The sequence below is a fragment of the Rhinoraja longicauda genome, chromosome 1 (assembly GCF_053455715.1).
Source record: "Rhinoraja longicauda isolate Sanriku21f chromosome 1, sRhiLon1.1, whole genome shotgun sequence".
Taxonomy (NCBI): Eukaryota; Metazoa; Chordata; class Chondrichthyes; order Rajiformes; family Arhynchobatidae; genus Rhinoraja; species Rhinoraja longicauda.
Window position 1 is genome coordinate 114405866 of NC_135953.1, and position 16284 is coordinate 114422149.

The 16284-nt window shown below is 41.5% G+C and overlaps 1 protein-coding gene across 6 annotated transcripts in view; it reads right to left on the minus strand.

The window, feature by feature from the left end:
* Positions 1-3249: 3249 nt before the first annotated feature.
* LOC144596411 (ETS-related transcription factor Elf-2-like) overlaps positions 3250-16284 on the minus strand; it is a 116114-nt gene continuing 103079 nt past the window's right edge. For 5 of the 6 annotated variants that reach the window (XM_078404644.1, XM_078404647.1, XM_078404684.1 and 2 more), the window contains 3 exons: positions 15676-15868; positions 11702-12079; positions 3250-5762 (listed from right to left, as the gene is read on the minus strand). In XM_078404644.1, coding sequence (XP_078260770.1) covers positions 5132-5762; positions 11702-12079; positions 15676-15868 — 1202 coding nt within the window. In that variant the 3' untranslated portion in view covers positions 3250-5131. The remainder of the gene's footprint in view (positions 5763-11701; positions 12080-15675; positions 15869-16284) is intronic. The other variant, XM_078404656.1, reaches the window with a different exon arrangement.

Sequence of the window (16284 nt, forward strand, 5' to 3'; positions counted from 1 at the left end):
CATTAGTAGTAATCAGTCTATGTATCAACTAAACTTTGTTCCCCCTGTGTTTATGAGTTTATGAAGCCATTTGATGCTGACGGGTAGTTGTTTAATTTCCATTTTATCTTTTCCATATTGAATTAAAGATGTACTACAGAATGACTACTATTATGTACTTGAATTTTCAGAAAGCTTTTGACAAAGTATCACAGAAAAGGTGTGTAAAGTTAAAGCACATTGTACTGATGAGCATAGAAAGTTAGTGGGCAGATGGGAGGGGGGTCTTTTTCGATGCAACGTGGTGTGCCACAGGAATCGATGCTTGCACCTTGGGAATGCAATAAATATCAATTATGTAGAGGAGCAATATTTTTAAATTTGCTAATGGTGCTAAACTGGATGGGATTATGAGGAAGATGCAATGAGATGTAGAGGTGACTAAGGAAAGATTGGGCAAAAACATCTCTTCCTCCCTGTTATGGCCATTTGTCTAATGGAAATTCACAAATCACTACCTAAAAATTGGAAGTGCAGAATTTACATGAACTAAAGTGTTTCTTGACACACATGCAGATGATGCGCTATGTTTGCCCGAGAGTGCAACAAAAGCTTGTCAAGGGATGTAGGACTGGTGTAGGAGAGATCAGCCAATGTGAACATTATTGACGGTGTGTAAAGGAATTAGATAATCTAATTTAAACGTAGTTCAGGCAGGCTAGATAGGCAGAATGTAGAAAAGATGTTTCCCCCGGATGGGGTGTCAAGATAAGGAGTCACACAGTCTCGGGTTGCTGGACAACAGAACAGGGCGTAAAATAAGAAATATCTTCACTCAGACCAGGTAGAATTCAGGTAAAGGCCAGGTCACTTGCCACAAAATACTTAAGTAGACAGACAAATTGCTGGATGCAAACAGCATGAAGGATAGCAAGAGCGTACGGGAACATGGTATTAAGATGGATGATCTGCCACAACTCTGTTGAATGGTGGAGCAAGCTCAAGTATGAATGTGTGCTCCTGTGCACAGTAAACCAGGGACAGACAAACATTGAAAGAGTGCACAATCATGACAATTACTTTGTGGCTTCTCACTCATCATCACATCTGTTACTGATACTATGTGGGAGAGTCTTTGTCTCAATTTTCCCTTCAGCACTTATCTGTTGAAGGCCTCCATCTTCAGACCTCACCCTATGGCACATTGCTCTATCATGAGAATTACCTCAGGACTTAAACTGTTGCAATCAGAGGGAGGCAGGAAGGTCAACCCCTAGTGCGAATCATCCAATAATTATTTTTTTAAACAATCTTTAAACTCTGGCACTCAATATGATTATGGTGGATGTAACCACTAACCATAGCTGGAAAACAGTAAAATATATATAGGTAGTGCAGAGAAAGCTTGGAGCACTGTTACTTGTGTTTGCTGGAGAGTGTTAATGGCATTTAAAGCACTTGAGCATAGAAGTCTGGTCTAACATTCCACTGTAGCATCAAGAGTAATGTACTGGCAGAGATACCATCTTTTGGGTGACTGAATTCCCCTCTCATTAATCTGAATTCCCCTCAACTCATAACATGGACCATAGAACTATTTTAATAGTGGTGTGACCCTGATAACCATTCTTCCATTTACATTATAAAACAGATTCATATGTAGCAGCTTGCTATGTTCAAATCATTTGCCACATGTTCTACATTTCAGCATGACACTATTTTATCAGGGTATAAACATTGGGGCATTCTGAAAAGCATGTGATGGGTACTAGAGATGCAAATCTATTCTTTCAGCATATCTCTGCTCCAACATATTCTGGATTGTCACACGCTTTGGGTATCTTGGGGATCCTTGACAAAGATCCTTTTCTCTAATCTAGAAAAGCTTCAGCTGAACCTCACACAATGCTACCATTTTAAAACATTTTGTATAGAGGTCCATGAGACCTACAAACTAATTGAACGTGAAAATTGTTGTTTCATTAATAATGTACAACATACACTAGTTTATCCCAGTGAAACGTTTGTATTTAAACAACTATTACTACTGAACCTTGTCATCGGCCACCCCTCAGAGTTGAGGAGGGATGTCTATATCGTAAATGTTTTAAAAATAGGTTCTTGGTAATTTGAGGAGTGATTCTTACACCAGGCAGGTTAGAAGGCAACACAACTGCTCTAAGAAGATAGGGATCGGCCACAATTGTTGTACAAGTCCTTTATACTGTTCATCTGTAAAAGCAGAAGCCAATTTCCTCAAAGGTTCTAAGCTACTGCACATCTCAGTGAGATGTTGAATCTGTGTCTCAATCCTTATCTTGAAAGTGTCCTCGAGGCCTTTCTTTAAACCTACTAATTTCCTTTTTCTATTGGCAAGCTGTTCTCCAGCTCAATTCATGCATACTCAACACTGAAGATTTTGGCCTTTGTAAAAGCATGAAAGATAATCCTACAATCCCAGTCAGAGAATCTTCCAAATATTTATGGCAATAGTCCGATTTTTTTTTCTATGTGTTTTCCCTTTGTCTCACAAAGGATGAGGCAAATTGAGATTACCACGGCTTTGTAAAGGATAGTTGTATATGTGTCCTCGTGTGATTTTTCAACTCGCAGCAAGATACTCTGCTGAAGGCAAGGGTGCTTCACTATATCTGGTTCACAATCTCGACATCTAGATTTGCCTTCTGGGAGAGATGGCTGTTGAGGTAAGCAAAACTTTTACAGTTTTCATTTATCAGTATTTAAGGAGCACTATGTTAATGAACCGTGTAACTGTTACGAGAGTCATAAAAACGCAAACTTCCCTTTTAATACCCGAGAAAAACACCAACTGCTTTAATCAATGTTTTACTTTACCATCTTATGTAAATACTCACAGCCACTCAGCCCATCAAGTCCCAATGCATACCCACCCATCAGATTCCATTGATTTCCCTCCAACTGTCTCGCCACCAACCCAATACCAAGTGGACATTTGGAATCGCCATTAACCGAGCAAAACACCTGTGTGATGTCGGAGTAAACTGTGGCCCCAGAGGGAAACCTCAATTGGTCATTGGGAGAACATGCAAACTCTACTCAGGTCAGAATTGAAGCGTAAACCATGGCAGCACTACCTGCTGCGCACCAAAATAGGTGGGGTGCATTTATTAGTCTTCCCTGATTTGAGGACATTTAAGATATAAAATTTTCATGGTCTTTAAAGAAGATGCAGACACTTAATATACTTTGTATTTCTTTACCAAAACACAATCAAAACAGGATTCACCGTTAAAGTTTGGGAAAATCTACTTGAATACACTTTGAAACAAGAGTACAACAAAATAGAATATACTTCAAATGTTGAAACTGTACAAACATCTTCAGTCAGAACACTGGTAATCTCCCTAATCAATCATTAAGGAGGGAGTTTCAATGCCAGAATCCAGTTTTAAAAAGCAGGTGGTTATGAAGGGTTTAACATCATTTTGTTTTGGTCCATTTGTTTCAGGTTTTTGAATACATTTGAACAGTGAGCACTGGTGAAATCCAAAGGCAGTACCAGGGTCAGAGTCACCTTGGAGGTGCTGAATAGCAAGAGCTGAACATTAACTACATATAGTACCTCGACTGTCCCAACAAAAAACAACATTCCTCTCCCAAACACATTCACAGTTCATCATCACCATGGAAATAAAAATTGATAAAATGGATGGACAAAAGGATGTTAATTATAGTTTCATGTAACAGTTTTCTTTTTAAAATATTTGGGTCCTGATGACGAGACTTCCTCTTTAATTGAAGTCAGCAGGTTTAGAACTACCTGAAAAGGAACCGATCATTGCACAAAGCTAGACTGAGCATGACCTTTAAGTGACAGGAAAATAAAAGTAAAATGTTTATACATACACCAAGGCAGAGTGACACAGGCATTATTTTTAAAAAGGTTATAGCCAAAGGTCGGTCACTTAACTTGACCAGAATCTATGTGTCTGGCAGGCTCTAACTACCATAAAATAACATGTTACTCCATAACAATACTGTGCGTCGTGAAAGATTAAAAAGAGCTTTTAATAAAAAGCTAGTTCGTACATAGCTTATTTTTTTTAAATGGAAAAAACTCAAATTGTCATTTAACATTGCTCACTAGATGTAATTATACAAATCCTGAAAATACACCAAACCTCCAAATAAAAGCAGTAACTTCCATTTCAAATAATTCTTCACATTCCGTATGGTTTGTATAGAATTCACTTAGCACCAGTAGAAGGAAAAGTACTGTGCAAGCAGCGTTGTTTAAACAAATGTTGGTATTCCATTGAAATGCTATGGGCAGCATTCAGTTTTAAAAGAACCAGTGTTACCAGGAACTTGCTTGCAAGCAACCAATGACAAAAAAAAGTCTTGCATACATACAGCTTAGCTAGCCAGACTGGTGGATGGTGAGCTATCCCAATTATATGATCCTGAAAATACAGCAACCATTCTATTAAAATTTTAATAATTCCAGAGGAAATCAATGAGGCTATATCCCAAAATGAAACATCATGTGGAAGGTGGGGGACATGGTTGGAGGGGCTTGATAGTGGAAAATTAGGGAATAACAACTTAGGGAACATTTTAGTCTCAGAAAATAGGTCTTAAAAAGGGACAGGTGAATGTCAGCAAACAAGATATGGCATTACTGCAATGGAATGTTAGAATAGACAGATAGTCTTCTGCTGAAAAAGTTAGATTACAGCTGCTGTGAACTGTATCATTAGTAATGTGGCAAAGACCAGTTCACATTTCAGCTCAGAACCTTCACTGCTATGCCCAGCCAGACCTTATACTGAAGTTGTACATCGGGAGCAGAAATAAAATTCCTGATACCACAAGTGCTTTAGAATTTCTGAAGTCTTCAGATGAAACATTCCATTCCGATCACAAAAACATTAGTGTTTCAGAAGTTCGCGTAGCCTTAAAATGTAGTGAAACACATGGTCCCATTTGTGGATCAATATGCAATCAATTGCATTTGAATTCAGTAAAGTTTCATTTGTTCCTATTTGAAAAGTTTCTTTGTCAGCATTTGATGATGAGGCTCAAATCCCACGGCAAAGCATGGGATGGTAAAATGTTTGCTGGAAACATTCCTTTACAAGTCCCATCGTGACCCCTCAAAGTTGCACTATTATTTTTCACCAGTCACCGTGGCTTCTGCCTCTGTTTTCATTGTCAAAGGAAGGGCAATAGAGGGTGCACTGACAACCACCCAACGAGTCACCGTCTTGCTGCCCTCCACTGAATGTTCTTCCTTGATCACGGGCATATTATGAACATCTGCACCCACTTTTGCAGTCATACCCTCCTGCTTGACCTCTGCCCCTTTGATAACCGCAGTAATAACTCGGGCAGGACTCTGGCCTGTAGCTTGCTGGGCAGGCACTGCTAGTCTCATTACAGGTGTCCCTCCTGCAATGGACATAGGAGAAAGAGCTTGAATGGCTGATTGTGCCCCAACTATGTTAATGCTGCCAGTTGTAGCCAAGCCTGCCTTTGTCTGTAAGTGACACTGGGTTATCTGCGTTGCAGGGATGGTGATGATCTTTGTAGGCTGCATGGTGATCTTGTCTCCGTTCTCTGCCGTAGGAGACACCATTGTTGGGATGGTTTGGATGAGCACCTTTGGAGTAGACACAGTTGTGTTTGTGCTGGTTATTACGGTTGAAACTGGGTTCATTGACTGAACAGCCACAGTTGAAAATTTCTGTCCCGAAGAGGTCATTACCACAGGCACCTGCATTGCAACCCGGACTGTTCTGCTGTTGGCAAATAGACAAAAGGTAGTGAGGAATGTTGAACTATTTTAAGGCTCAATTCTTACCACATGTGTGCACCCAACAGCAATTGAATTTTTTAAGGAAAGCACTAAACTATGTGCAATCTAAAAATATCTTTAAACAGCATTGTCAACAGCGAGATGCAAACATTTTATCTTTTCCTGGGTTACAAAACATATCAATTGCATAAAAGGATACGAGTAACTCAGCGGGTCAAGCAGCATCTCTGGAGAACATGGATAGGTGACGTTTCAGGTCTGGACTGAAGAAGGGTCGAGACCCGAAACATCACATATCCATGTTCCCCAGTGATGCTGCTTGACCTGCGTAGTTATTCCAGCACTTCTGTCCTTTTGTGTAAACCAGCATCTTCAGTTCCTTGTTTCTAAATATCAATTGCATATTTGAAATCATCAGGAAGCAGCCAATAAAGTATAAACACATCAAAACAATAAGGATACACCATTACGGTCTAAACATGTGGGTGAAAATAAACCAGAGCAAAAAAGAGACCACAGACTTTGGTTATTAACTATCACTCGTGGAAAAAAGCTGTTTTTATGTCTGGCTGTGGCTGCTTTGACAGTCCGGAGTCGCCTTCCAGAGGGAAGTGTTTCAAAGAGTTTGTGGCCAGGGTGAGAGGGGTCAGAGATGATCTTGCCCGCTCGCTTCCTGAGCCAAACCAGACCATGATGGAGAAGGTGAGGACGGATTCAATGATAGCAGTATAGAATTGGACCATCATTGCCTGTGGCAGATTGTGTTTCCGCAGTTGCCGCAAGAAATACATCCTCTGTTGGGCCTTTTTGACTGTGGAGTATTAAAGTGACCTACTACGACGATGGCAGTCGCCTAAAAAAAAAAATTATCGCCTAAGTGGGACAGGCCCTCTAAAGACTTTGTATGCAAATCATGCACTTACAGTGCCAACATCAGATATATCACAATTGTGCGTGGATTTGACCTGTCAAATCACCCTTGCATCATTCTACTTTCATCATACTTTGTAACCTTATGGTTTTATTTTTGCTTCATGGAAGAACCATGCCATAGAGTCATAGAGTGATACAGCGTAGAAAGAGCCCCTTCAGCCCAACTTGCCAACATCGGCCAAAATGTCCCAGCTACACTAGTCCCACCTATCTGGGTTTGACCCATATCCCTCCAAACCTGTCATTTCCATGTACCTGTCTAACTGCTTCTTAAAAGTTGGGATAAATCGGTCGACTAGGCTTGTATTTACTGGAATTTAGAAGGATGAGAGGGGATCTTATAGAAACATATAAAATTCTTAAAGGATTGGACAGGCTAGATGCAGGAAAAATGTTCCTGATGTTGGGGGAGTCCAGAACCAGGGGTCACAGTTTAAGAATAAGGTGCAGGTCATTTAGGATTGAGATGATGAAAAAAACTTTTACCCAGAGTTGATCAGCCATGGTCATATTGAATGGCGGTGGTGCTGGCTCGAAGGGCCGAATAGACTATTCCTGCACCTATTTTTCGATGTTTCTATGGTACGAGGCCTGGAACAGCGAGCTGTAGTTATAAGAGGTTGGATAGGCATGGATTATGCTCACTGAAACGCAGGAGGCCGAGGGGCGACATTAAAGAGGCTTATAAAATTAGGAAGTGTGTTGATAGGACAGATAGCCAACTTTATTTTCTCCAGAGCAAGGGAGTCTAGAACAAGAGGACACGGGTTTAATGTGAGAAGGGAGAAATTGAAAACAGGATACGAGAGGGATGTTTTTCCGCACAAAGGGCATGAATATCTGGAACAGGCTGCCCATGGGGATAGTGGAAGTTGATACAATTACAACATTTAAAAAGGTACTTGGATAGGAAAGGCTTAGAGGGATGTGTTGTGATATTGCAAGGACTACTTTGTTATATCACAAGGGCTACTTTGTTTGCCCGTGTAGTAACATGTATATAAGAGAATTAGGTGATTTGGTGGTCACTCTGGTTCCAGGTGGCCGTGGAATAAACAGCCTGGATTTAAGCTCCAGCTTTCAAACCTTTTAAACAAGTGTACTTGTGGTCCCTCCAGAGTCATAACAAAGGTATAACAGACCCCACGGTACAACAGGATGTGGGCTTTATGAGGGCAAATGGGATTAATACAGATAGGCATCACAGTTGCATGGACAAGGTGGGACAAAAGGGTCTGTTTCTGCGCTGTACAATTCTACAATGCTATGAGATTGTGGCCGAGGCTGAAATCGCCCATCAGTTACCCACAGGTGGTGATGGGTCAGATAATGGCTGTATTCCAACACTTTTTAAGTCCACGTGTACATTTTTGAAGTTTGCAGCAAAATTGTGCTTTTTTAGTTATTATGCAAATGATTTCAGTTCAGAATTTTAAACTTTTGCCAATTTTATCCTAGTGGGAGTGATTTTTATGCATAATCATATTTTCCATTCAGGAAACTGTGCTTTGGTGAATGGAAAACTAAACTATTCGACTAGGTCAGTAAATCTTGTAGCTTTTTACATTTATTCAGTTACTAGTCCAAGCTAGTTACGCTACTTTTTTAAAAATAATCTTATACGTTTCTGGATCAGTTTAGAGCAGTTAATTCTGCCACATTGGGGACAATAATGCTACAATTCAGCCTATCCCAGCTCCCTATCACCCGGTTGCTTTCCCCGCCTCATCCTATCTGCCCATCCCCATACTCTCCTCCCACTGGAATCCCTTCCTCACTCCTCCCCTCTCTGTTGATCCCATCTGCCAGCATTCTTCCTTATTCAGTTCTACTTTTGACCATTTCTCATCAGATTCCAGATTCCAGAATGTGGCCTTTTGGTCTCTCCACATCACCTTCTTCATTCTGAAGAAGGGTCTCGACCCAAAACATCACCTATTCCTTTTCTCCACAAATGCTGTGTGACCCGCTGAGTTACTCCAGCTTTTTGTGTCCTTCTCGGGTTAAACCAGCATCTGCAGTTCCTTCCTATCCAATTCAATAGATAGGATATCCACATGTAGAGTTCATTCTAACTTTACTGACAACACCAACATTTTTACAGTTCCGATTTATTCATGTACTTTGATAATTCATCTCCACTAAAAGCAAAGGAGTTTTGCCAATGTGTTATTGATGCAAGGTCTACGCTGAATTATTTGTTCACTGTCATAATTCAGCTTGCACTTGAACATGTGGCATGACAGGAACACTAGATGGCACCATCACGGAAAACTGCTATGACCTCAATTCTCATGTGAAGCAGGTTTCTTTTAGACAGAGGATGGCTACACTGCTGCTTTCTTCTCTCAATAAAAAGAAACATTAGCTCATCTGCACAGGTTTGAAAAGTCTTTCTATAAGTTTTACATCTTAAACAGTGGTTGAACAAGAAATGGTGACTGCAATACAGACTATATAATGCCCACCATAAACTGATGAAGTTACTTGAACAATATGGTAGGATTTGGAAGAATTTTATTCCATTGCGATGCCACCTAGTCATTGTGAACAAAAATCTTTCAAGAGTTGCATAGTGACACAGCTGGTAGATCCACTGCCTCACCTTGCCAGAGAACCGGGTTCGATCATGAGCTCAGATGTTGCCTGTGTGGAGTTTGCACGTTCTCCCTGTGACTGCGTGGTTTTCCTCCGGGTTCTCTGGTTTTCTCCACATCCCGAAGACGTGCGGGTTTGTAGGTCAATTGGTCGCTTTAAATTGGCCCTCATATCGGGAGTGGATGTGAAAGTGGGAGAACAGGGAACTAGTGTGAACGGGCAATTGATGGTCGACATGGACCCGGTGGGTCAAAGGGCCTGTTTTCATGCTGTATCTTTCAATCAATCAAAAAATGTAGACTAATAGCATGGATGAACCAGCACAGTGGTTACCTGCGCACTAAACAGAGTGCAAAACATTCCATTTCTCTTTTCCAGCTTTCTCTCCATAACTACAATCAGTCTGAAGAGTCCCAACCCTATCGACGCCTATCCATTCCCTGTTGTTCGCAAAAACTGGTTAGGTAAACAACATAAATCTACAAATGAAGTAGTTTTCCCACAAACCTCAAACCCCCAACTGCATGCTCTGCACCAAATATGTCGCAGTCCAAATGGCTTTGATCACTCATTAAATCTCAGCTGAATGTCAATTTGTCCAGCTGGACTATTTAGATTTCATTGAGTGGAAATCAAAAGCTAATCAAGATTTTTTTTTTCTCTCTCTAGTTCTAACTACAAAAGGATTTTTTTTAAATAATATCTCTCTGCTTCTTTCAAGGTTGTTGTACATGCAATTCATCAAATTGATAGTGGTTCTCTTCCCAGACTTTGCTTGACTTGTGGAATACTTCCAACACATCAAGACGGGCAGAGATTTGGGACACGGCAGAATGCTCAAGAATTCTGGAAATGGGGCAGAAATGGGGCATGGGAAAAAGGAGAAATGGGGCATGGGATGGGGGTGGAAAAAATAACACGGGTTTCAAAAGAAGGGAGAACAACCAGTGGTGAAAAGGAACCTTTTATAGCATGGATCAGCAGGGAGTCAGGCAGAAATCAGTTTAATGCATTGGCTTCAGTAGGCATAGAGTGTGACACAGGAACCAAGTGAGCTTGACGAAAGTAAAAGGGAAATATGGGAGAGAGAGAGGACACAAAGAGATTGGGAACAAAGTTAGAGAAGCTGGTAGAAAGATCAGAAGTGGCAAAAGGCTAGACCAACGACAAATGACAAAGAACCCCATCATTTTATTGCCTAGTTAAGTTTAGTTTAGCTTAGCTTAGTTTTGTTTCGAGACACAGCATTGAAACAGGCCCTTCGGCCCACCGAGTCCATGGCAACCAGCAATCACCCGTACACTAATTCTAACCTACACATATCCTACAGTTACAGAAGCAAATTAACCTGCAAATCAGGATGTCTTTGGAATGTGGGAGGAAACCAGAGCACCTAGAGGAAACCCAGGCAGTCATTGGGAAAACGTACAAACTCCATGCAGACAGCACCCATAGTCTAGATCGAACCCAGGTCACTGGCGCTGTAAGACAGCAACTCTACTGCTGTGCCACCCTAATGTTTTTTGGGTGAGGACGCCAAGTGCATTCAAGGAGTGTTTCGGAAAAGGTTTTCATTTGCAGAGCGTTCCCTTGCTCTCAGACTTTGCAATCCCACAATTGTAATATAGGAAATATGGCGATCACAGCAAAGATCCCACAAACAGCAATGTGGTAATGACCTGATGATTTTATTTACATTAAAAACATTGATTGTGACATCAGTAACTTTAGATGACTGTTGTCTTAGAGAAAAGAGGCATTGCTACCCAATGATCCTGAAGTAGGGGAGTACAAGGTCTGATAGTGCTTGATGTGGTGATAGATGACTAAGCCAGGTGCCCACTGGTCCAACTGGTTGACTTCTGGAATTTTTAAGTGCACATAATCTTAGAAGGAAAGAAGTTAATGGGGATAGTAGGGTTGACGGAGTGCAATATTTTGGTGGGATAGATTAAAAGGGAGAAGATAAAAGAGGATACCTCATCAATTAATTCAGAAATAGAGAGAGGACAAGGAGATTCGCTTTCAGATGGAAAAGAATCAGTTCTAATCAACGTCATCCACCCAAAACATTAACACTGTTGCTCGTTCCACAGAGGCTGGCTGTTTCCAGCAATTTCAGTTTTAATCACTTTTGCATCATGGTGCAGGGAAGAATGCAAGCAGCATGCAGCCGGGCTCCATCCGTAGAGTGGTAGCAACAAACAATGTAGCTTCTCCTTCAAGAATTAGCCTTAGTCCCTTTCAGTGAATTTAATCAAAGGAGAATCAGATCTACATTATAGTCCATCAGTCCATTACACTTTGTCGCCTCTGGTTTCAAACAGGGATCCAAAACAAATTTCTGTAACACACCCAACCGAATTAGCATTTATTGTAGAAACTACTTACCTTGGAACAGTTGTGGTTACTACCGGTAGGGAGGTTGTAGGCACCGGAGATAAGACTCCGCCGTGACTAGCTGACAAGACCTTCATCGCTGTGGCCCTTCCCAGCTTCACAACACTCTGCGGTGCTGCATTCCTCGGTCCTCGAGAAGCTGCCACAGATTTTGAGGAAATGTGAGAAGAGATATTTTCTAAGGACGAGGAAACTCCTTCGGGTAAGTGGCCAACTGCATCAGTCCGGATTTCAGGGGTATACGATCCCTCATTGTTGGCATCAGTTTTGTCTTCATCAATAATTACCAGGTTCTTGGGCATTTCTTTGAATTGATAGACCAAACGTTGTCCTTCCACTTTGGCCAGGATCCCTCTTTGGTAGTAGTACCTAAAGAAAGAGAAAACATCAGTTTTTATATAACGCCTTCTGATCCCAAGATATCCTGACATTATTTATTTTCACTGAACCAGTTCTGTAGTGTGCAAAGATCAATGAAAAGAGTGCAGGGTGGTGGAAATCTGAAATAAAGACAAAATATTCTGCAAAGATCATTGAAATTTCCATAAACCCTTTCAGTACAAAGACAACTACATGAATTTCAAGACATCTCAAAGGTCACTATCATCAAAGATAGACACAAAAAGCTGGAGTAACTCAACGGGACAGGCAGCATCTCTGGAGAGAAGGAATGGGTGACGTTTCAGGTCAAGACCCTTTCTTCAGTGTCATCAAGAGACTTCAACAAAATAGAACTGAAAAATTGTGTAATTCACACTGGGAAAAATCAGCTAACTACCTCACCTTGAGCCTTACTTGACAGTGCACGCATAAACCAGGATGAGAGGTGGCACTGATGACCAGAGATTGAACCTAGAAATGATCTTAAGGATGAATTCTTTATTGATTTTTTTAAAAATCTGCATTTTCTCTGTAGCTGTGACATTATATTCTGCCCTCTGTTTCTTTTCTCTTTTGCACTACTTGATGCATGGTAATCCCAATATAACAATGTTAGCAACATCACCATCCCCAACTATACCACTGACTCCTATCCTCTTCACCACACAGAATGCTCAACTCCACCTCTGTAACACCATCCAACTTCACCCATGCTTCAGGTCATCTACTGTGGAAAGCCCCACCCATGCATTTATTTCCACCAAAGTCAACTACTGTAATGCTCTCTTGGAAGATGGAATGCCATCCACACGTGTTTGAATAACCAAAGCTTTGCAGGCTTATCCTGACTCCCATCCAATCTCAAGTCATCTGAGCAAAATGCTGGAGTAATTCAGCATTTTAGGCAGCATCTCTGAAGGACATGGATAGATGATGTTTTGGGTCAGGACCATACATTTCCCTGTCCTCCTGTCTTCATTATGTGGATTGGTTCAAACAGCGCTCACTTTTCAGTATTCACTCCTCATGTTACTGGTTTTCCCTGCACCTACAACTCAGCTGGGATGCCACCTGCTCCCGAGGCTCATTGGTTTTCAGTTGGCATTTGAGGTTGCCAGTCAAAGGTAGTGGCAAAATTCAGCAAAGTCTGCTGTGGAATTGAGTCACAGGTACCCAGGTCAAGGACAGAATCATTGTTGTGAAGTATTTTTTCCAACGAACACTGACTGCCTCTGTCCTTGATGGTGCATCCCCTGCATCTTAGTCATACAGCACGGAAATACTATTCAACTCACAGTGTTGATGCCAAACATCAAACATCCATTAGTCCCATTTTATTCTCTCTACATTCCCACCATCTCCCTTGAAATTCTAGCACTCACTGACACATCGGACAATTTACAGTGACCAATTAATCTACCAACCCTCATGACTTTGGAAATGAAACCAGAACAGCTGGAGAAAACTCACATGGAGAATGTGCAAACTCCAACAACAGTACCAGAGGTCAGGATTGAAACCTAGTCTTTGTAGCTGTGAAGTAACCCCCCTCCCCAACTACGAGTCACAGATGGTTTAGACACCATTGAAGAATCCTCACGTTATGACCAACTGCAACTGATAGAACAGTGTACCTTCAACCCGCCATCAGTTCTTTAGGTCACAAGTTGGAACTTCGTTTTCAACTATTTGCAGAGCTGTTACTTTTGAGATGAGAATGGGGCTTGCAATCCAAAAATGCCTTGCATTTGCAGCCAATTAACTTTTCCATCTCCTGGTTATTCCCACCAAGCCAGTCCTGCTCCTTTTTGATAGAGCGTCTGAATGGATACTTCAAGGCAATCCAGGCACCATGGACTCACTGCTGCTCCCGTTACTGTATGTTTCTTTTCTTTTTTTTTTCCTAATCAGATGTGCAGCACTTTGGTCAACGTGGGTTGTTTTTAAATGTGCTATACAAATAAAATTGACTTGACTTGACCTTGGAAGGTGGATGTTGATGTTATCAGTTGTTTGAGCAAGCTGTTTGAGAATAGCCATTTTCTCAGGGCCTTTGAGATCTTAATTTCTGATAATCTAGTGGTCTTAGTTGCTGCTTTGGGACCATTTGATGATGGAAATAACAGTGTTTTAGCAAATGGTTAGTGCCATTGCCTTCGATGCAATCATGATACAGACATCTGTGCTGTCTCACATTTGGATGGCGATATAATTTAGGAGGTGCTAGTATCTGGATTAGGATGATTCTTTCGGGTCTTCACACCCAGTTAAATGACAATGGCCTACTAGTCATCTCCCTGATTCCATCCTGGCTCCAGGCAAAAGAAGCCTATCACTCTAATTCCCCTTCAAATTATTCTCTGACACATAAAACTCAACTTCTCCTTTTGATTCTTCTGACATCTGCCTACGCTAAAGGGCAATCTACAGTAGTTAAATAACTACAGCCTGTCACTGGGATATGGGAGAAAACCCACAGGCTCGTGTGATCATCTCACTTGTTATGGCAAGATCTTGCTCCAAGCATTTTGTGCGAGTGTTTCAGTGGAGTTAGTTTTCCCGACTCCTTCCTTACCAGAGTATTGCACCTTTTCCAATGCTAGCACCAAAAATCACAAGATCACTTTGGCTCCTCCTGGGAATGGGATAGGGTTTTTCCATGGTTGGAGTAGATGTTCTCCATGGCCAAATCCATAGCTTGCAGAATTGAGGGTTATTCGATGACTAATGTTTTCTGCTTCCATGTTTAGGCAAGCCAGAGGATCATGAAATATTCACCTATCTCAAGGGGAAGTTGATGAGAGGCAGATAAAACTCATTCCAAGCATAGCAAAAGCTTGTTGCATGAAAGCAGTGTTCCTCTCAGTTGCCCTTCCAGTTGAAGGTATCTCCATTACCTTGTTCTTTAAATCGCCATCTTCTGCCCATTGTGCCCCACTCAAGACAGACGCCTCATGTCAACACATCTGAATCCCTGGCTTATGGTATTTGAGTGATGATAGCCAGGTCTGTTGCTGTTGGGAATATCCATGAGAGGCCCAACTCCCAAACTCAAAGACTGAAGTGCAAATTCTAATGTGCGATAGCTGCTGTATACTAACAACCACAGTGGCTGACAGAGGAAGGTCTTGATCCAATGGCAAAGGGTTCCAAGATGACTTTGAATGTGTCCACAGATGTATGATCATTCATGACTCGATCACTTGAATCCTTTGGCCACTTACATGTGGCAGTCACACTTCCCCCTTTTCCACAGCCCTCTACTCTTCCCCACCTGCACCCTGCCTTGCTCTCTCACCCGAGAACTCCTCCCTGCACCTACCATCCTGGGCACTGCTCTCTTAACTATATGCCAGGCCAGATGCCTGCAATAGCATTCCTGGCATGTGCCAATCTGCTGTTCTCAATAGTTTGCCACTCGCTCATCGGTTCAGCTCATGTCAGAATCACCATCTTTAAAATTAGAAAGTAAATCAGAAGACTAAATCATTCTTCACTTGTTAATTTTGTTTTCAGAAATATGCAATTCTGATCAAAAGTTCCAAATTCAATAATAATAGCTATTAATTTGAGGTGGTCTTTACCTTAGTGCCCTACCCATTGTCTCATAATTCATGTCTGGCTTGTTCTTGTGTTTTCCCCAAAGCTTAGACACTGCCTTAGAGTCAACCAGTTTGAAGATTCCTTTCTCCCGCTGAGTCCACTTGATGTATCGAGGACAAGTGTTTTTGTCTTGTAGTAAGTCAAGGAGGAACTCCCAGAGGTATGTAGTGTTCCCTGATGAAAAAAAACATAAGACACATGACACAGTGCAAAACAAAATGCAGAATTTAAAAAAAAGTTACGTTTGAGCTCAGATCTTGAACAATTTTTGAGCAGTTCCCATAAGAGGGTAACACTATGTTCCACACTGCGCAATTAAAGCAGTGGGATGCAAATTTGATGTCCTCTTTTCATTCTAGCAACTCCATCTCCACCAAGTTCTTAATATATACCACAAAGCAGAGAAGGTACTGCTGTGCATGGCTATCACTCTACTGCCAACTACAGAATGGCTGGCATCAGTGCAATAGAGATTTAGAAGTAGACACAAAATGCTGGAGTAACTCAGCGGGACAGGCAGCACCTTTGAAGAGAAGGAATGGGTGACATTTTGGGTCGGTGCCCTTCTTCAGACTAAAAGTCACGGGAAA